The sequence below is a fragment of the Scyliorhinus canicula genome, chromosome 3, assembly GCF_902713615.1.
Source record: "Scyliorhinus canicula chromosome 3, sScyCan1.1, whole genome shotgun sequence".
Lineage (NCBI taxonomy): Eukaryota > Metazoa > Chordata > Chondrichthyes > Carcharhiniformes > Scyliorhinidae > Scyliorhinus > Scyliorhinus canicula.
This window is the reverse complement of record NC_052148.1, coordinates 240,548,888-240,570,420: the sequence shown is the minus strand read 5'-3', so window position 1 is coordinate 240,570,420 and position 21,533 is coordinate 240,548,888. Positions and strand designations below refer to the sequence as shown.

Below are 21,533 nucleotides of genomic sequence, written 5' to 3'. Positions count from 1 at the left end.
ACAAAACAAATATATTTTTCTCATTTTTACAACATTATAATGCAACAATGCCAGTCATAAGTGATGGAAATACTTTGGATTCTCGCTCTATGCTGGGTGTTGATAAACATTGCTTAAAAAGATCTACCTGAACAATTTGACAGAAAAAAATGGGCTCCTTGATTTATAAATCAGTTCTAATTTAACAAATTTTAACACAAATAATTGCATTTTTTCCATCAAGATTCAAGTTTAGCAGTTTCAATAACCAAGCAACACTTACCAACCACTCTAGTGTTATAGTAGTCCGGCAGCATCCGCTCACAGAGTGCAACTAGCAACCAGAAAGCTTCCTCCTCTTTTGCATATAATAACAGTACTGAAGTGACAATGTTCATTGCCTATATTTGCAGATATAGACATTATTTAGCAAGTTGTACAATTATTCTGTGTCAAAAGCCAATTCGGATACTTTTTATATTAGTTGTGAAACAGACAATTAAAAAGTTACTCAACATCAGTGTTTCTTGTGGGCGTTAAATATTCTAAAAACCGCTTTCGCCTATATTAAAGGATGTTAAATAATTTTCCTACTATGTCTTATTGAAGTTTTCATGAATCAGTGCCTTCATCAAATGTCCTCTTAAAAGTTCTTAATTGTGAGAAAAGAGCCCCAGTGTCTCATCTTTCCTCGAAACGGAATCCTCCCATCCCTAGTATTATTTAGTAAATCCCTTCAAAACAACCTGGATTCTCCGCAGCCCACAGTGGGGTCCCCGCGAACGGTGTACCGGCCTCCACCCAGATGACCTGTCACATGCGAGTTGTCAATACTTTACAGACTATCACCCCTCCCACTGGCCACATGTCGATTCTCCTGCAGTATCTCCATCCTACAGGGCCGGCCCATTCCCTCACCGCCCACGCCCATCCCCCCCGTCCATCTAAGGGGCCTCCGATCCCCTGAGATTGCGAGGCGTGGCGAGCCAGGTAGACCCCAAAAGAGGGATCTCCCGGCATCTATCCCGCATGCCTTTAGGGTGGTTGATAGATCGTGCCCATAAATTCCAGATTCCCACTATATTTTTTCTGATGAACTTCCTGACATCACACCTGAACACTTGAAGATCATTGATGCGGGTAGGGCAGTGGATTTTGTCTACATGGACTTCAGTAAGGCCTTTGACAAGGTCCCTCATGGCAGACTGGTACAGAAAGTGAAGTTGCGCGGCATCAGAAGTTGAATAGACTCAGACTGTTTTCATTAGAACAACGGAGGTTGAGGGATGACCTGATAGAGGTCTACAAGATTATGAGGGTCATGGATAGAGTGGATGGGCAGGCACTTTTTCCCAGCATGGAGGGGTCAGTCATCAGCAGGCATAGGTTTAAGGTCCGTGGGGCAAAATTTAGAGGAGATGTGCGAGGCAGGTTATTTACGCAAAGGGTGGTGAGTGCCTGGAACGTGTTGCCAGGGGAGGTTGTGGAAGCAGATACATTAATGGCGTTCAAAAGGAATCTTGATAGGATGGGTATAAAGGGATACGGCACAATGAAGTTCTGAGGGTTTTGGCCAAGATTGGTATCATGACCGGTACAGGCTTAAAAGGGCCAAAGGGCCTGTTCCTGTGCTGTATTGTTCTTTGTTCTTTTGTTATTCTCGGCGCTGCGAGTGTCGGGAAACACGCGGCTAAACGCACTTGCTAGGGAATTTTGTTCCCTTTTGGGAAGATCGCGCCCCAGGATTCTAATTAAATTTAACACACAGTTGACTTTCTGAATTGTTTTGCAAGTTCAAGTGCATCACAACTGCACTGCAATACTATTTACCTGGCAATATCCTATGTTAGGATTTCGGAAAGCATAGGCAGTGAGTACCCTGCGCAGAGCACCAATTCCCATCTCATTCTGAAATGCTGGATGTTCAGGAAGTGAGCGGTGTAAATCCCGCTCTATTTCTTCTGTGGCAAGGTTATACTTTCCAATGGATTTTTCCACCAAATCAGAATAATATCCAGGATGAGTGGCCATCTCGTTAATGGCACCTGAAGGCAAAAAAGTGATTTTAAATTTCACAAAATGAGCAGCATTCTATATTTTATCTCATGATATTTCCAACCTCAATGCTAGGCTCCAATGTCTTCCTCTTAATCTGGCCATTAAACAATAAGAATGGAGGAGGAGAATTGAAAATGGAAAACAAGAGAACTCAAGACTCTTTTTTCTGTTTCAGATGCAATGCACAAATGCTGTCAATTCTTTCTTTTAAATATGGTCAATTTAAAGTCAATTATTTTGTTAGTCCATAAGCAAAACAATCATCCTCTCCTTAATTAAGGAGATTACTCCCCTTTGAAGTGAAATGGGCAACTTCTACCAAAGAAATTCTCCACAATAATCTATTCCACCAAGATGGTGTTGTCTGCCTCCCTTGGAACTGGCATTCTGTGCTCTTACAATGGGCTATAGCATCTCATCCACGGAGACTTACCAGATTTGAATCAGGCTACAATACGATCGAATTCAGTCCATTGAGTCAAACTCATTATTTTAAATATGACTTGCAATCAATATAAATCCATATAGTAGCTTTAGAATTAGATTTTAATACTACAATCCTAAATGTCTGTGATTTTAAATTCTGCCTTGCTTATGTAAACAATGAAATGCTCATAAAAACTGTATAACAGGTTGAAAATCCCTTATCCGAAATGATTGGGCCAGCTGTGTATCGGATCTGAATTTTCGTGTGTTGGGAACTGCGCATGTGCGACGCGCTCGGGAAAAAGTGCGGTTTTGGCAATTTTTCAGTTTTCGGAATTTAGGTTAAGGGATGCTCAGGATATCAAATTGTTGGAATAAAAATATAAAAAGATTGCAACAAAATAAGCACTAAATAATGCAGACTTTTCTATTTAATGAAAATTTATTTTAATAAGTAAGCTTTAAGGTATTTTCAAAAAAGAAAACCCGCACACCTGAAAACAGTAGCCAAATCTCCCCCCTCATGCTTTCAGGAATGCCTTTCAATACAAGTTCCTGGGTCTTCTCTGTGCGATACATACAGACTCCACGGCCATATTCAGCAAAGTGGATTTGCCAGGACTGTTCCTTCATTAGTTCCTTTGCCTAATTGTCAAATACAATGTAATAAATCAATAATATACCAAATTCTGGATTCTATGATTTAAAATTGCATATATTCACTTTCAGAAGTTTGGTTTTTCATTTACGAATTACATCAATATCAAACAGACATAACTAACACTCCAATGTCATAGCTGCATTTTAAAATAATTGAAATATATAAAAGAGTGAGAGGGTAGCCAGGGAGAGGGTTGGCCCACTCAAGGACAGGGGAGGGAATCTATGCGCACAGCCAAAGAAAATGAGTGAGGTATTAAATGAGCACTTTGCATCAGTATTCACCAAAGAGAAGGACTTGATGGATGATGAGACGGAGGAAGGGAGTGTAGATAATTTGGGTCGAGATCAAAAAGGAGGTATGGGGGGTGTTGAAAAACATTAAGGTAGACAAGTACCCCAGGCCTGATGGAGTGTACCCCAGAATACGGAGAGAGGCAAGGGAGGAAATTGCTGGGGCCTTGAGAGTAATCTTTGTATCCTCACTGGCTACAGGGGAGAGTCGACAAGATTATGAGGGGCATGGACAGAGTGGATAGTCTGAAGCTTTTTCCCAGGGTGGAAGAGTTCATTACTAGGGTGCATAGGTTTAAGGTGAGAGAAGCCAGGTTTAAAGGAGATATACGAGGCAAGTTTTTCACACTGAGGGCGGTGGGAGCCTGGAACTCGCTGTCGGGGGAGGTAGTGGAAGGAGCTACGATAGTTACTTTTAAGAGTGTCTTGAAAAATACACAAATAGGATGGGAATAGAGGGATATGGCCCTCGGAAGGGTAGGTGGGTTTAGTTTAGAAGGGCAGCATGGTGGGTGCAGGCTTGGAGGGCTGAGGGCTTGATCCTGTGCTGCAGTTTTCTTTGTTCTTTGTAAGTAATATTTATTGCAGTAATGCATGAATTAGTTGTACAACCCTTGTATATCCCTCTCCGAGCAGTTTTCTTTAAAGGCACCTTGCTGTGACTAACCAAGCACATGGTTCACAAGCTAAAATTAATATCAGGGATAACTGTGCAGTCCAATTTCCAAGTTTAAATTTCGATCTTGCAGAAGACGGCATAGTATAGTGCGGTTCCAGATGCCAGGCTGTACCACTATGAGCTCTGAGTTAGATGCACTGTCATGATAGAGACGCAGAAAAAGTGGAGGCATGCCTCTTACAGCTAAGTTTGAAGGGGGGGGGGGGGGGGGGGGGTTGCTTTAGTTGGGATTGCGTAGATAAGTTTGAAATGAAATGTGGGGGAAAAGTTATGTTTGTTCTCTAGAGTTAGCTGCGTGTTTTACAACCAAGTTTTCGCTCGTGTCCAATTACTTGTGTACAATGCTCTATTACTTCACTCATTATTGTGCAGCATATAGAGCATATCAAAACAAGATTTTGGTGAATTCTACTGGTGAGGTATGCATCAAAACCGATCAAAGCCGATGATACGAAGTTAGGTGGTCAGGCAGGTAGTGCTGAGGAAGTGGGGAGGCTGCAGAAGGATCTAGACAGTTTGGGAGAGTGGTGCAGGAAATGGCTGATGCAATTCAACGTGAGAAAATGTGAGGTCTTGCACTTTGGAAAAAAGAATCCAAGCATAGACTACTTTCTAAACGGTGAGAAAATTCATAATGCCAAAGTACAAAGGGATCTGGGATTGCTAGTCGAGGATTCCCTAAAGGTAAACATGCAGGTTGAATCCGTGATTAAGAAAGCGAATGCAATGTTGTCATTTATCTCAAGAGGGTTGGAATATAAAAGCAGCGATGTGCTACTGAGCCTTTATAAGGCTCTGGTTAGGCCCCATTTGGAGTACTGTGTCCAGTTTTGGGCCCCACATCTCAGGAAGGACATACTGGCACTGGAGCATGTCCAGCGGAGATTCACACGGATGATCCCTGGAATGGCGGGTCTAACATGAGGAACGGCTGAGGATCCTGGGATTGTATTCATTGGAGTTTAGAAGGTTAAGGGGAGATCTAATAGAAACTTACAAGATAATATATGGCTTAGAAAGGGTGGACGCAAAGAAACTGTTTCCGTTAGGCGAGGAGACGAGGACCCGTGGGCACAGCCTTAGAATTAGAGGGGGTAAATTCAGAACAGAAATGCGGAGACATTTCTTCAGCCAGAGAGTGGTGGGCCTGTGGAATTCATTGCCGCGGAGTGCAGTGAAGGCCGGGACGCTAAATGGCTTCAAGGCAGAGATAGATAAATTCTTGGTGTCGCGAGGAATTAAGGGCTACGGGGAGAATGCTGGTAGGTGGAGTTGAAATGCCCATCAGCCATGATTGAATGGCGGAGTGGACTCGATGGGCCGAATGGCCTTACTTCCACTCCTATGTCTTATGGTCTTATGGTCTTAAAACAACAATACAAATCATAATTATTGATTATAGTTTTATGAAGGGCAAATTGTGTTCAACTAATTTGCTGGAGTTCTTCAAAGATTTAACAGGCTTACTGGAAAATGGGGATCTTGTAGATGTAGCAGATCTGGTCTTCCAGAGGGATTTGATAAGGTGTCACACAAAAAGTTAATACACAAGGTAAGATCACATGGAGTTAGGGGCAATTTATTAGCTTGGCTGGAGGACTGGCTAACCGACAGAAAAAAAGTGTCGAGATAAATGGGTCTTTTTCTGGTTGGCAAGATGTAACTGCCACAGGGTTCGTGCTCGGTGCCCCAACTATTTACAATCTATGTTAATGACTTGGATGCAGGGATATATGGTGCTAAATTTGCAGATGACATTAAAGTAGGTGGATACAAGTTGCAATGAGGAAATAAGAAATTTACACATGTTAAATGTGGGCCAAAATTTGGTAGATGGAGCTAAACATGGGTAAATGTGAGGTTATCCATGTTAGTTGGAAAAATAGGAAGGCGACTTATTATCTAAATGGAGAGAAACTTCAGAGTACGTCACTGTAGAGGGATGTGGATATCCTCGTGCAATAATCACAGAAAACTAGTATGCAGGTACCTGGAGCAGCTAGTTTTGGTCCCCTTATTTGGTGAGGGATATAGCTGCACTGGAGGCAATTCAAAGGAGGTACACTAGATTGATTCTAGAGATATTGATTCAAGGTGATAAAAGGTATTAACAAAATGGATGTAGAGCGGATGTTTTCTCTTGTGGGGGAATCTAGAATGGGAGGTCATAGTTTTAGGATAAGGGGCAACAGTAGCAAATACTTCCATCAAAGGATCCTGAATCTGTGGTATTCACTACCCCAGTGCGGTGGATGCTGGGTCATTGAATACATTTGGAAATAGACAAATTTTTAATAGGCAATGGGTTGAAGGGTTATGTAGAACTGACAGGAAAGTGAAGTTGAGGCTGAAATGAGATAAGCCATGCTCGTATTGAATGGCGGAGCAGGCTTGAGGGGCAGAATTGACTAATCCTGCTCCTTGTCCTCATGTTAAATGTGCATGTTAATAAAGTAAGAAGTCTTACAACACCAGGTTAAAGTCCAACAGGTTTGTTTCAAACACGAGCTTTCGGAGCACGGCTCCTTCTTCAGGTGAGCCGGAAGGAGCCGTGCTCCGAAAGCTCGTGTTTGAAACAAACCTGTTGGACTTTAACCTGGTGTTGTAAGACTTCTTACTGTGCTCACCCCAGTCCAACGCCGGCATCTCCACATCATGTTAATAAAGGCTAGTTAATTACATGAATACATCAATAAGGAATATGTACCACTTTAGGATTGAATTCTTCGGGTGATCTGCGACGGTACATTGTCATGAGTGTTTGCGTGGCTATTGGAACACTATTTCCATTTAGATTAAACTGTCGCTCTCCATCTGTGTCAGAGGTAGAACTGAGACTTCTCTGTGGACTACCAGAAACGATACTGCTTTGTCTGGAAAATACCTAGAAGACAAATACTTCAATAGTAAATCATGATGCTCGGGTAAGCCTTTAATGCTATGAAAACATCCAATAATCAATTACCATATCCAGTGATGCACGTTACTTTAAAACTTTTTAATGAAACAGTGAACTTGAGTGTTTCAATATTTTATTGCAAGCAAGAGCTCCTCTCCTGGAAGACATATGGCAAAACCTGGAGATACTTAGAGAGGAAAATTTCTCTTGGCTTTCTCCTATGCTTAAATAAAACATCAGTCTTAATTATCACGATCTATCAGAATTTTTTTTTCATCTGACAGATAATTTTACTGCACAAATCAAAACATTTATCCAACAAGTCTAAATGACCAGTTTAACTATTGTATTATTCACAGCAAAAGTAAAGTCGCCATAGTCCCAGATGACTATAGGAGGCTTTCCCCTTTGAGGTGGGAGGAGGAGCTGATGGGTGGTGATTTAACCTCAGGACCACCACACCTCAGTTGAGGGGCAAGATTAAGAAGATGTGCCTTCATGAACAATAATAATCTTTATTAGTGTCTTATGTGGGCTTACATTAACACTGCGATGAAGTTACTGTGAAAATCACCTAGTTGCCACATTCCGGCGCCTGTTCGGATACACTGAGGGAGAATTCAGAATGCCAAATCAACTAACAGCACTTGTGAGAGGAAACTGGAGCACCCGGAGGAAGCCCATGCAGACGCGGGAGAACATGTAGACTCTACACAGACAGTGACCCAAGCCGGGAATAATCTCAGCCTGTACGGTAATTGAACCCGGAGCTAAACCAGCCCCTATTATTCAGTGTTGCAAAACACATTGGCAGAAAGCAATGTGGTTTTACAATAATCAATAATATTTAGTTAACAATTAATAAAGTGCTCCCTTCACCTTGTCCAACAACAACATGGCCCAAGGCCAAATTCAATGGAGCAGCATCTATTCGGAATTGTTCTTTTTCTTGCACTTAGAAATACCCAAGGGCCCAAATTTCACAGAGAATGAGAAGGTGGAGCATCACCAATATTGTGAAGTCTTGCAACACCAGGTTAAAGTCCAATAGGTTTGTTTGGAGTCACTAGCTTTCGGAGCACAGTTCCTTCATCAGGTGAGTCACATCTCCACATCATCACACCAATATTATGGAGTAAATTGGACAGTGACTTCCAGAATACACAGATGCACCGCTAAAGCAGGGAAATCTGTAACAAGCACCGAGTTACCATGCTCCTCCACAGGTTGCACTATAATTGCAGTTTGCTGAGAAACCGGGCAATAAAATCCATGCAAGAATGTGAAGTTGCAATAATTCCCAACGCTCCAAGCATTCTGGTGAAAGTACAATTTTAACAGCGTGATCAGTAAAAATTGCTTCCAACCTCTCAGGCCCTGGAAATTTTAAATCCTACAAGTGTGCAGTTACATCACGATTAGTTAATATTGGAGATTTATTCAAATTCATTTTTTTTTAAAAACTTTGATCTCTCTCTTAACCCCACCTTTTTCTCCCAATCTTTATTATGTTTGCTGGTTGTGATTTATTTAGAATTTACAATTATGTCTCAGTGAAAATTCTTGGGCAGAATTCTCCGCTCCCCACGCAGCCTGGGAGAATCGCAGGAGGGCCTCCCGACATTTTTTACGACCCCCCTGGCGCCCCCGCGACTCTCTCCCCCCCCCCCCTTGGAAAAATCGTCGCTCGCCGTTTTTCATGGCGAACGGCGATTCTCCGAGCCCGATGGGCCGAGCGGCTGGCCCTTCACGCCCGTTTCACCACGGCAGCAACCACACCTGGTCGCTGCATTCGTGAAACGGGTGCCAGATGCCCATTTGGGGCACTGCGACTGTGCTCCGGAGGGGACAGGCCCACGATCGGTGCCCACCGATCGTCGGGCCAGCGTCCAAAACGGACGCACTCTTTGCCCTCCGCCGCCTGGCAAGATCAAGCCGCCATGTCTTGCCGGGCGGCAGTGGAGAAAGACGGCACTGCACATGCGCGGGTTCGTGCCGTCTGCGCAGTGATGTCATCCGCGCATGCGTGGGTTGCCGGTTCCAACCCGTGCATGCGCGGATGACATCATGAAAAGCGCCGTTCGCGCATCATTTCTGGCGGCCGAGATCGCGGCCGGGAACGATGGGGGCCCGTTCCTAGCCCCCCAGGTGGGGGTGAATTAGGTGCGGGGAGCGGGCCTCAAGGCCGTCGTGAACCACGGTCGAGTTCACGACGGCCTCCGCGATTTTTGGCCTTAGCGGAGAATACCGCCCCATATCTTTTTGGTTGACTAGCATTGTCTTTACTTATTCTGCTCACAAATCACCTGTAAAGGCCAGAGAGTTAAATCAGATGTTTGATGACAGGATGTTTCTTCTCAAAGGCCTTCCAAAACTCTGAACACCTCACAGCATTTTCTTTTCTGACACTGATTGCAATAACCAGAAGGCACAGATTTAAGGTAATGGGCAGGAGATTTAGAGGGGATTGGAGGAAAAACCTTTTCACCCAGGGGGTGGTGGGAATCTGGAACTCACTGCCTGAAAGGGTGGTAGAGGTGGGAACCCTCAACATTTAAGAAGCAATTAGATGAGCACTTGAAAGGCTATAGCATACAAGGCTACAGACCCAAGTGCTGGAAAATGGAATTAGGATGGATAGGTGCTTGATGGTCGGGGCAGACACGATAGGCCGAAGGACTCTTTCTGTGCTGAAAAACCTTTATGACGATGGATTATGATCATCAGAAAGAGAATTCCAATCTATTTCTCAGCTGAAGCCTTGTAGCTACCTAGAATTTGAATTTCTGGAAAATGCTAAGATGCATTTCATTTAAAGCATTTGTCATCATAAATGAGGCGAACAGAGAATGTCTTATCATCTTAAACTGGCTTCCAACATAGGAAACAGATTAGAAAGCAGTCTATCGAGCTCATTGCAACAACCAGCGCTAATTTTTTTCTTAATGTGCCCAATTCTTTTCTTTCCAAATAAGGGGCAATTTAGTGTGGCCAATCAACCTACCCTGCACATCTTTGGGTTGTGGGGATGAGACCCACATAGACACAGGGAGAATGTGCAAACTCCACAGGGACAGTGACCCGAGGCTGGGATCAAACCCGGGTCCTCGGCGCCTTGAGGCAGCATTGCTAACCACTGCGCCATTGTGCCACCCTACAACCAGTGCTAAATTTCTGAAGAATTTGGGAAACCAGAATGTGTTTGTAAACATTAAAAATACAACTGGCTCGGAATGCAAAGAAAAGTGTTTACCAGCTTCCTTTTCTTACTTTAGCATAATATGCAATAATTTCTAAACTGTTATATTCCATCTTTGAACAAGCTGAAGTACCAAGTAATTTTTCTTTATAAAACTTGGTTGTAGTTTTTTTTTGTTTTGTAAAATCTATAATCGTTCAATTTATAGCTTCAGATTATATAACTTGACTATTTTAATTAATTTTCCAATATAAGGTTGCAGTAAATAGCTTGGTAATGTGGTCATTTTTAATGCTGTTTGATTGATGAAATATTTTAAGCACATTTGATATCACTGTTGATGTACTACTATTCAATATTACCTATACTCCGATAACCATTATGTAAAACGACCATACTTTTGTACAAAGAAATAAATTAGTTTAAAACGCAGTGGAAAAGTTTGTGAAATTGTGAATTGTCCAGACTGATTCAAATATTACTGATTTGATATTCTTCGCAATATACTTCAGGGAGCAAGGAATTTTAATGGTTCAGAATTTGCATTATAATGTACTCAACTAGATTTTATTTAAACCCGATTTTCAGATTTTTCGGTTCCACATACCTCATCATCAGAATTGTGACTTCCTACAATTTCTTTATCAAAGCAAATTTTTGATGTTGTTTGCTGCAGAAAGTCAGAAATTCTTTGCACCAGGAAGTCTCGATCCTTAAGATTGGCAAAAAAGAAAGTCATCCTGTTCTTGGTACTGATAGATAATGGGCTTGGAAGCACACTTGAGCTGTCTGCTTTCTCCACTATTGCTACCTAAGGAAAAAAATAGGTACATATCTTTCAAAGTACAATTTGATTTTCACTCATCAACAAGTTCAACCCTTAATTATTAACCCACTATGGTACCACATAGCAGATGAAGCATGTTGCTCCTCAGTGAGCTATTGGATCGTAGCATTCATAGAATTTACAGGAGGACAGAAGGAGGCCATTCGGCCCATCGAGTCTGCACCAGCTCTTGGAAAGAGCACGCTACTCAAGCCCACACCCCCATAACCCAGTAACTCCACCCAACACAAAGGGCAATTTTGGACACTAAGGGCAATTTAGCATGGCCAATCCACCTAACTGCACATCTTTGGACTGTGGGAGGAAACCGGAGCACCCGGAGGAAACCCACGCACACACAGGGAGAACGTGCAGACTCTGCATGATAATAACGATTCTGCTATTTCCATTTGCGGATCCTGTAGATCACTTTTTGTTTCTCTACTTGCTCCATTACCATTTCCTTTTACCTTATACCATCAAACCTTTCACCATTTCCCCTCTCCTGCCTTTCACTCCAACAGGAGCCCCCTTTCCTAACTTCCACTTAAAACCAGTTACAACTCTAACTTTAAATTAAAGCAAATTACTGTGGTTACAGGAATCAGAAACAAAAACGTAGAATGTTAGAAAAATTCAGGTCTGGCAGCATCTGCATGGAGAGGAAACAAAGTTAACATTTTGGGCACAATTCTCCAAAAGGGGAACAAAGTCCCAAAGCGAGCACATTTAGCGGCGCTTGCAGTGCCGAGAAACAAATGGCCATTCAATGCGATTCTCGTTGTACAAGGGGTCTGCATGGAGAACGAGCGGCACAGGCCGCACGCAGCCCTGTTTTGTATAGTGGGGAGTTCCGACAAGTGGAGCTCTCCATTGTAGCGAGAGATTGGGACACCATTTTAAGATGGGGTTCAGACATTAAGAGGCCCCTGAAGCAATCCCCAATTCAGGAGGAATGAATTTCCTTTCCAATGCATATCACTGCCGCTTGCAGTTACATTGCGCACAATATTTCCAGATGTTCTAATTATATTGATTCACCAAGAGTGTAATGTCAACTATGGGTCTGTTCATCTTGTGTATTTTTTTAAAATTTGGTCACACTGGGTTAAATAGCTGTCTTGTAATGCAGAACAAGGCAGCAGCGTGGATTCAATTCCCGTACCGGCCTCCCCGAACAGGCGGCAGAATTTGGCGACTTGGGGCTTTTCACAGTAACTTCATTGAAGCCTACTTGTGACAATAAGTGATTATTATTATTCTAAGGGGCTGGTTTAGCATAGGGCTAAATAGCTGCCTTTTAAAGCAGACCAAGGCAGGCCAGCGGCGAGGGTTCAATTCCCGTATCAGCCTCCCCGAACAGGCGCCAGAATGTGGCAACTAGGGGCTTTTCACAGTGACTTCATTTGACACCTACTTGTGACAATAAGCGATTTATTTCATTTCATTTCATTATCATTTCAGTTCTGAGCTCAAATGTTTTTAAGAAACTAATCAGGCCTCAATGAATTGAGTACCTCTCAACTCCCACATCTGCACCCCTTTTCACAATTAGAGAGAGACAGTTTGCATATTCCATAGCTAATCCCTTTCCCACATTCGTTACGAATGCAATTCAACTCGGTTATAATTTCACCTTGATTAACAGTCAATCAAATTTCCAGATGGAAGTTAATTACAGAGAAATTAAAGAAATTTAAAAGGCTCCCAATAGGAAGAGCTTTCACTTATCCACATAAATGTTAGGCCTCCGGAATCAACTGAAATGATAACTTCTTGAATTGATGGTCAAAACATGTCTTTGTTCATTTATAGTTATAAATATGTTGTAGCAGGGCAGCACGGTGGCGCAGTGGGTTAACCCTGCGGCCTCACGGCGCCAAGGTCCCAGGTTCGATCCCGGCTCTGGGTCACTGTCCGTGTGGAGTTTGCACATTCTCACCGTGTTTGCGTGGGTTTCGCCCCCACAACCCAAATATGTGCAGGCTCAGTGCATTGCCCACGCTAAATTGCCCCTTAATTGGAAAAAATTAATTGGATACTCTAAATTTATAAAAAATAAATAAACATGTTGTAGCCACACATCTCCGATTTCTCTTTAAAGCTGAAAAATATTTAGGGATAAAAGAAACCATTCTGCTCATCGCTCAAGGCTTGAGTAAACAAAGGAAGTTTGTTTGTGCATTGCTGAATCTGTTGTCAACTACAAGTTCTTTGACTGTCTTTGTCTGGTATTTCTTTTAACTCTTGCTGTCTCTGATTTTTTTTAATTGCTAAAACAATTTGATACAAAATAAAGCAACTAACATTAAATTTCCATCTCAACAGAAACTCACTTAATAAGGGAAAGCTAAGAATAATATATAGCAACACCATCTGATTAACCATCTGATTAACCATCTGATTTTGTTACAAAACAAAATAAACAAGTGTATACACACTCATTGTTCAATGTGAAAAAAATATAGCCCCACTGGCATTTGACTTGATTTTCTACCCAGTATTGCAATTTTGCATTCAAGTCTCAGAAGCATGGAAATCACTTTCCAATTTATAAATCCACAAAAGCTTTTACCAGGCACAAGTGTGGTTCAGAAATCCTTTTAAGTTTTCTAACAGAAAAACAGTATAGGTAGTGTTAGTTGACACGCACCTCTCTCAGCGGAATAATAAGACTGCACAGGTTTCCCTCCTTACTGGTGAAGCAGATGTAATTAGTAGATACAAACATCTGACCCACAACATGCACTTTACTGAATGGTGTCCAAAGGGTGCAGTCTGTGTGCCCATCCAGGCGCTCATCTTTTGGAAGCCGGAATAAAGCCCTGTATCGCTCACTTTTTGCTCTAGCATCAAGGTCCCTTCAGTTTCATAAAAATAAGAAGTTTCATTAGAGGGTCTTGAACGTCAAAGACATTATACTGTGCTTAATGAAATGAATTACAATAAAATCAATCAAACATCTTCATTGGCTTCAGGCAGAATTATATAATAGACAAATATGAGAGCTCAATGAAACCTTTTTAATACAAATTGCCAATTTACTAACCGTTTTAATACAGAAACCTTTTGAGGAGACTTCTTCTTTAGTCTTGGAAGTGATCTGTCCTCTTCAAAGCCTTCATTATCAAGAAGTTGTCTCATGGCAATATTGGCTAGTTGCTCCATTAGTTTAAAGGTTTCGCCAATATTAAGGAAAACAGAAAAAATATGTTCACTGCACCTTGTGCTCACTTTGATCATTTCAGGAAAGAGCAATGTAGTATTCTTCTCTAGCTGGGTAATGTCTGCCCATCGGATCACCAACTTAGCTAGAAAAAGGGGAAACTTAAAATTGATTTTTGTATCAATGTGTCAAGAGAACATCAAACAAATTATATTTCTTCTACAGAGGAAATAAGTTATATTTTTAAAATGTAGTATTTCCAGAGGCATCATTTACTTACTTACACCTACACTTGTCATAATACAAAATGACAATCATGTAGCTATTTATGTCTTTGTAGAATAAAAACAAAACATTAATTAAAAGAGGATTAAACAAAGATATCCAAACACTTGATTTTGTAAATATTTGCAAATTAATTGAAGTTTCCACAGAAGCCAGCAAATGGAAATTTTATTTTACTGTCATAAACTGTTTTCTTAACAATAATCCTGTTGCTATATTTTAGCAGGTAGGCCTCTACGCATCCTGTTTTCTGTAGTCAGTTATTTTTCCACTTAGAAGGCTTACATAACTAAATGCATAAGTTTAGCTGTTCCCAGAACAATTTTTACTATCAATTCTGCTCAAAAATTTAGTTTAATAGCCTTTTGTTCCTTTTTGTTTGGTTGAATTAAGAGACATATTCAAAAAGTTGAGTATGGAGAGAACAAAATGAGGAAATTATCTGAGCTGTCACTATGGTGACAGCTCAGATAATGGAATAATGAGTCGTCTGCTAACAAGAGTATAAAATTGGGTCAGTTTAGGTATTAATTTAGATCACAAACTGTGTAGCTTATTAACTCGAGTCAGTTACCCGCGACACTGCGGTGCAGTGGTTAGCACTGCTGCCTCACGGTGCTGAGAACTCCGGTTCAATCCCGGCCCCCGGTCACTGCCCGTGTGGAGTTTGCATATTCTCCCAGTGTCTGCGTGGGTCTCACCCCCACAACCCAAAGATGAATGGATGGATTTGCTTATTGTCATGTGTACCAAGGTACAGTGAAAAGTATTTTTCTGTGAGCAGCTCATTTAGTACATGAAAAGAAAAGAAACCAAAAAGAAAATACATAAAAGGGCAACACAAGGTCCACAATGTAAATACATAGACACCGGCATCGGTTGAAGCATAGAGGAGTGTAGTATTAAATTTCTTGCGATCTTGAGCAGTTGCCATACCAGGCTGTGATGCAGCCAGATAGGACGCTTTCTATGGTGCATCTGTAAAAGTTGGTAAGAGTTGGTAACAAGATGTTCAGGTTAGGTGGATTGGCCATGCTAAATTGCCCCTTAATTGGAAACATTTTTCAAAAAACTTGAGTCGGTTACCATTATATGGTTCATAAGCATTCTATGCTGGGCTGAGGGGGGTGGAGTTGATGGAGTGAAAAAAGCGAAGTCATTTTCATATTAAGCATTCAAAGTTGAAAAAAATATAAAAGTGCAAACTCCAATGATAGAGCTGAATTCTCTGCCTCACGCCACTGGTAGCGGAGTTACCGATGAGGCAGAGGATCCATCTTTTGGGAAAACCGATAGCAGAATTGGAAATCGCTTGCTGATGCAATTCTGCTCCGATGGGAGAACACACAAAGACTCTTGCCCAGAAAGTGAACTGGCTACTCCCTTTTCCAAATTGAAAATAAACAGAAAAATAATACTGCACCTTCTTTTCCCAGCAAAAATGAATAAAAACAGAGATGGTTGATGCTGAGATACATCCAACCCTGCCGTGGAACCCGACCCTTCCAATAACTGCAAGAGTAGTAGTTAACCAGCTTTTCTTCTTCAGGCATCCCAAATAGCTTACGAAACTTCAAAATAGCTTCCTTAAATTTATCTGTGTCATCATCCTCCTTTATATCGTTATTTTTATTATATTCTGCAATTATCCCCTAAAACAAAGAAACATAAACAGTAAGTAAAATGCCATGTTATATTAAAAAATTAAACATCCATAAAAAATTTTAAAAACTCAATTTATCTTTCCAAAATGAAAAATGAATTAAAGAGAGAGAGAAAGTAAAAGAATGAAATGTATTTATGCATCTGACAGCAACAAGTTTTTAAAAAAAAAAATCTTAAATTGCCAAGTTGGGATATAGTATATGGCAATTACGGTTCCAAATAACATCCGTTCTTACCTGAATACACTTGTATTCTGCCTTCATTTTTTTTTGCTACATCATTCAATTATCAGTTTTTCTGTGAATTTATCTTTTAGTTATATTTCATGTATTTTACATTGGTTACCTGGATTTTACCCTTAACAAATGTAGTGATGTCATTTTCATTCTCAAAGATTGAAAGTGTCTGGAGTAGATTGTGCTCCATCCATTCCCAGTGTTCAGTTACGTCCTTTCTTGAGCCACCTAAGGAAGCAATAGCATTACAAATATCAAGCAATCAATTTGCTATCTATTAAAATCAATATACAAATACTCTATCTTGGCCTTTCAAGGTATATCGAAGAAGCATCAAACATACAAAACCAACAATATTCCTACCCTGAAAAGGATTTTGCTGATGGAAATAAAGACTGCTAACATCAGCCACAAATATTTCCTAAATAATTCTTTAAAATAGTTTGATCTAAGGTTGTTTGTAGAAATAATAACCAGTTTCAATTATTTTTTATTTGAATACGTTTTTAGGTCTCAACAGGCTGGACTTGCAGCCTACATATATGCACTGCACTGTATATTATAGATAACCATTAATATTTATATTCTTTTAATCATGTCATAAATATTTTAATGTAGAATCTACAACACTACTTTTTAAAAATTCATTTACAGGATGCGGGCGTCGCTGTTAGGCCAGCATTTATTGCCCATCCCCAGTTGCCCTTCAGAAAGTGGTGGTAAGTTGCCTTCGCGCTGCAGTCCTCGAGGTGTAGGTACACCCACTGTGCTATTAGGGAGGCAGTTCCAGAATTTTGCTGCAGCGACAGTGAAGAAACAGCAATATATTTCCAAGTAGTGGTGGTGAGTGCATTGGAGGGGACCCCAGGTATCTGCTGTTCTTGTCTTTCTAGATGGTAGTTGCCGTGGGTTTGGAAGGTGTTGGCTCAGGAACCCTGATGAGTTACTGCAGTGCATCTTGCAGCTGGTACACACGGCTGCCACTGTTAGTCGGTGGTGGAGGGTTTGAATGTTTGTGGAATGGGGAGAAATTAAGCTCAATTGACCTCCAACCATCACAACAATTTTCCTTTGTGTCAGGTATGACTCCAAGCTGCGGAGAATTTTCCTGCTAATTCCCATTGACCATAGTTTAGCTAGGGCTCCTTGATGCCATACTCGGTCAAATGCTGCCATGATGTCAAGGGTAGTCACTCTCACCTCACCTCTGGCATTCAGTTCTTTTGTCCATGTTCGAAACAAGGCTGTATCGAACCAAGGCTGTGACGAGGTCAGGACCCGAGTGCCCCTGACAGAATCCAAACTGAGCATCCATGAGCAAGTTATTGCTGAGTGAGTTCTGCTTGATAGCACTGCTGATGATCCCTTCCATCACTTTGATGATGGAGAGTATACAGATAGGGTGGTATAAAATATTCTTATATACAAGGTGTTCATGGAAGAAAGGAGGAGTGGGGTAGGGTAATATGGCAGTATTGACTAAAGAGAATATTGCAGTGCAGGAGACAGAGGATATACTAGAGGAGTCAAGCACAGAACCTATTTGGTCAGAGTTTAAGAAAAAAAAAGTTGCTGTTTCCAATAGGTCCCCAACCAGTAGGTCAAACAGAAGCAAAGCTGCATGAAGGTGCAAGAACAATAGTAATAATAGGGACTTCAGTTATGATAATATAGACTGGATTATTAATAATGTAAAAGGCAAAGAGGCAAAAGAATTTCTGAAGTGTGCGCAAGAGAACTTTCTTGGTCAATATGTTTCCAGCACAGCAAATGAGGCATCAAATCAATCAGATTCTGGGGAATGAGGTAGATCAAGTATATCAAGTGTCAGTAAGATAATGTTTATGAACGATTGATCACAGTATCATATATTCTAAATTATAACGAGAGAATGTCCTGCAATGATTGTGTTCCCACAGCAGCTACTCCAATGTATCCTGCCCCCTCCCCTCAAAACAACTGGATCTATTTTTCATTTGCTCATTCTCATTTATGTGTTAGACCGTGACAATATCATCTGCAGACATGGGGTCAGACTTGACATCGAAGCCAGAATTTTATGTTGCTCGGGTAAGCCCGCACCCAGCCCAGAAGTGTGTGACATCGAGCAAAAAGACGTTGAATGCGCATCCCAATGTCATTGTGCACTCAATATGTTGAATCAGCAGACACACTCGAGTTAAAAGCGCCCACCAATAATTAAGCATGCATGCTAGCACATTGTGAGGTCAAAGGTTTATATGACCCATCCACTTTTATGGTGGCACCCTTTACTTCCTAGATTCTTTCATCCAGGGTGGGGTGAACTGTCCGGGATGAAATAAAATTAAAAAGGTGCCTGAGATTTGTGTTTGAATGTGCTGCCCAGACCAATAGTGGGTAACCTGCAATCCGGGTGCAACATGTGGCCCATCGGGTTTCTGAGGCATCTTGTTGACCGTTGCCCATGTACAGGGTTGCCACATTCTACTGGTTTCCAACTGCATAGTTTTTTCCTACAGGTTAGACTAAAGTGAAAAGCATGTAAAGCAAGGGCACATGAATGAAGCGTGTGCTGATTGCAGACAACATTGACTGTCCGAGCTGTGTGCTCCCTCTGTGTCCAAAGTGTAAATATTTATTTATTTTGTTTTTACAATTTAAGTTGATGATAGCTCTACTACTATTGATAAATGATTATGCATTTTATATAACTAGTTATGAAATATATTCAATAGTTAACGAACATGCCTGATTTCAATCTTATGGCCCATTGAGACGTAGAAGAGTCACTCCTGTGGCCACTCACTAGTCTGGGTTGCTAATCACTGGCCTAGGCACACTTTGTATAATTTTTCTGTCACTATTTATTTTTCACAGGTCAGCAGCTCCCCGAGACAGCTCTGCAGTGGCTGACCCCCTGAGGGAGCACATTAGAAACACTAGAACACATGCTCCCTTTTGTCAGTGCCCACCATGTTCCTTTCCTCCCCGGCAGGCTTCCCGTTATTGGGCAGCCAGCATAAAATTGTGCTCCAGGCAGACTGCGGCTTCCAGGCTCCTTCCGGGCCCACCGAGTACACACGTTTGATGGCCAGGAAGTCCAGGCCCCAGCCTTGGGTGAGCTACAATTTCCTCTTGCTAAGTATTTTACAGCAATTTGTTCTGGCCCCACCCAAACTCTATCTTCCCCCCCCCCCCCCCCCAAACTCTATCTTTCTCCCCCCCCCCCCCCATTCCATACCCCTTTTCAGGTAAACAATCTGCCCAACTCGATCCATCAGCCGAGTTTCTGACCTCATGACTTCTCCATCAAAAAGCCCACCTACTACTATCACAAAATAACCCTTCTTTGCTCTTGCCTCAGCCCATCTGCAGCTGAAACTCTCACCCTATACCTTTATCATCATCACCAGCTACCTAGGCTCTACACTTTAATTCCCTCTCAAAAATGTTTCAATCACAGCCCGCCAACCCACAACTTGTTATCTCCCACATCTCCATTAAAACAGTCCATAGAACCAATTTCTGAGATCAAGCTTTTGGTCATGCCTCCCAATATTTCTATGTTCAACTCGGTTTCCATTTTGTCTTATGCATCTGAAATGCCTTGGAACTTTTATTCATCTTAAATTTGCCTTGCATATCTTGAGCCTAAGTCCCCTTGCACTAATTTAAGTAGTTTGTTGGATTTACTTTTTCTATAGCTTGGTGTCAATGCCTCTCTGGTGCCTCTTCAAGATTGAAAAGACCTTTTCTCCAACTCCTCCTCTCACTACTTAGGTTCTGTATTAGGTTTGTCACTCTCCTGTGCATTACACCTCCAGTGCATGAATGTATCCCTGGTATGTCAATAACCTGAAACGACCACATTATTCAATACTTGGTCTGACCAGAGCAATTGGATCATGACAGCCTTCATATGTATTGTTTTGGTTTTGTAGTTCAATTTTCCACTGACTTTGTTGACTGGTGCTCGCAGTTATTTATGCTTGTTGAGAATCATACCCATTAAGACTTCCAAGTTTCTTTTAACTTCATCCTTTACTATTTCAATACTGCTCAAGAAGTAGGAGCTATGTCCATTTTTTCCCTTCCTTTTTCAGTAGTTTACTCTGATTAGCATTAACATTTACTCGTCAAGTGTCCTGCCCACCTACATATATCATCACCCTACTGATTTTGTAATTTCTGAGCAGCCCCTTCCAATTCCATTTGGCATCATCTGCACATTCTGATCTTGTTCCTGCATCTAAGTCATTGATTTTAAATTAGAATTAGAAACAAGTCTCACATCAATCGTGAAGACTCCACTCGAAGCTGCCTGCTCCAAACCTGACATAACCCCTATGAAATCAAGGGCGCGATTCTCCGCACCCCACGCCGGGTGGGAGAATCGTGGGGGCGGCGGGCGAATCACGCCACCCCCCGCGATTCTCCCACCCCCCCCCAAAATGGCGTGTCGCGTTTTGCGACAGGCCGTTCGGAGAATCGCCGCTCGCCGTTTCTCACGCCGACCGGCGATTCTCCGGCCCGTATGGGCCGAGTGGCCTGCCGAACCCGACCGGTTCACGCCGGCGCCAACCTGGTCGCTGCCGGCGTGAACAGCGCGCGACCGGTGTGTGTGGGGCCTGTGGGGGGCAGAGGGAGGATCGAGCACCACGGGCTTGCTCAGGAGATGTCTGGGCCGCGATCGGTGCCCACCGATCGTCGGGCCGGCGTCTCTAAAAGACGCACTCTTTTCCCTCCGTCGCCCCGCAAGATCAAGCCGCCATGTATTGCGGGACAGCGGAGGGGAAGACGGCAACGGCGCATGAGCGGGTTGGCGCCAGCCAACCTGCCCATGTGCGGCTGACGTCACTTAGGCGCCGCCGGCCGCGTCATTCCCAGCGCGCCGCTTTGACGCAAGTGTCAAGGCCGGGCGCTCGGAATTCACGTGCCGCCACTCCTAGCCCCCCGGGGTGGGGGGGGGGGGGGGAATAGGGGGCGAGGAGCGGCCTCCGACGCCGGAGTGAAACACTCCGGCTTTCACTCCGGCGTCGGCTGTTTGTCTCTCTTTGGGAGAATTGCGCCCCAAATTCTTATCCACTTCCGAAGATTTTCCATGGAAGCTTACAGCTTTATCAAACTTGGCTAAATGTGCTTTTAGAAGTCAAAGTACACCACACTGTAGGGCATTCCA

General features: G+C 42.3%; 1 protein-coding gene across 1 annotated transcript in view; it reads right to left on the bottom strand.

The window, feature by feature from the left end:
- tbc1d9 (TBC1 domain family, member 9 (with GRAM domain)) overlaps positions 1–21,533 on the bottom strand; it is a 74,215-nt gene that overhangs the window by 37,476 nt on the left and 15,206 nt on the right. The window contains exons 3-11 of the mRNA XM_038792453.1: positions 16,482–16,600; positions 15,895–16,123; positions 14,070–14,331; positions 13,674–13,881; positions 10,802–11,005; positions 6,804–6,980; positions 2,958–3,108; positions 1,810–2,024; positions 263–380 (exon numbers count right to left, since the gene is read on the bottom strand). Coding sequence (XP_038648381.1) covers positions 263–380; positions 1,810–2,024; positions 2,958–3,108; positions 6,804–6,980; positions 10,802–11,005; positions 13,674–13,881; positions 14,070–14,331; positions 15,895–16,123; positions 16,482–16,600 — 1,683 coding nt within the window. The remainder of the gene's footprint in view (positions 1–262; positions 381–1,809; positions 2,025–2,957; positions 3,109–6,803; positions 6,981–10,801; positions 11,006–13,673; positions 13,882–14,069; positions 14,332–15,894; positions 16,124–16,481; positions 16,601–21,533) is intronic.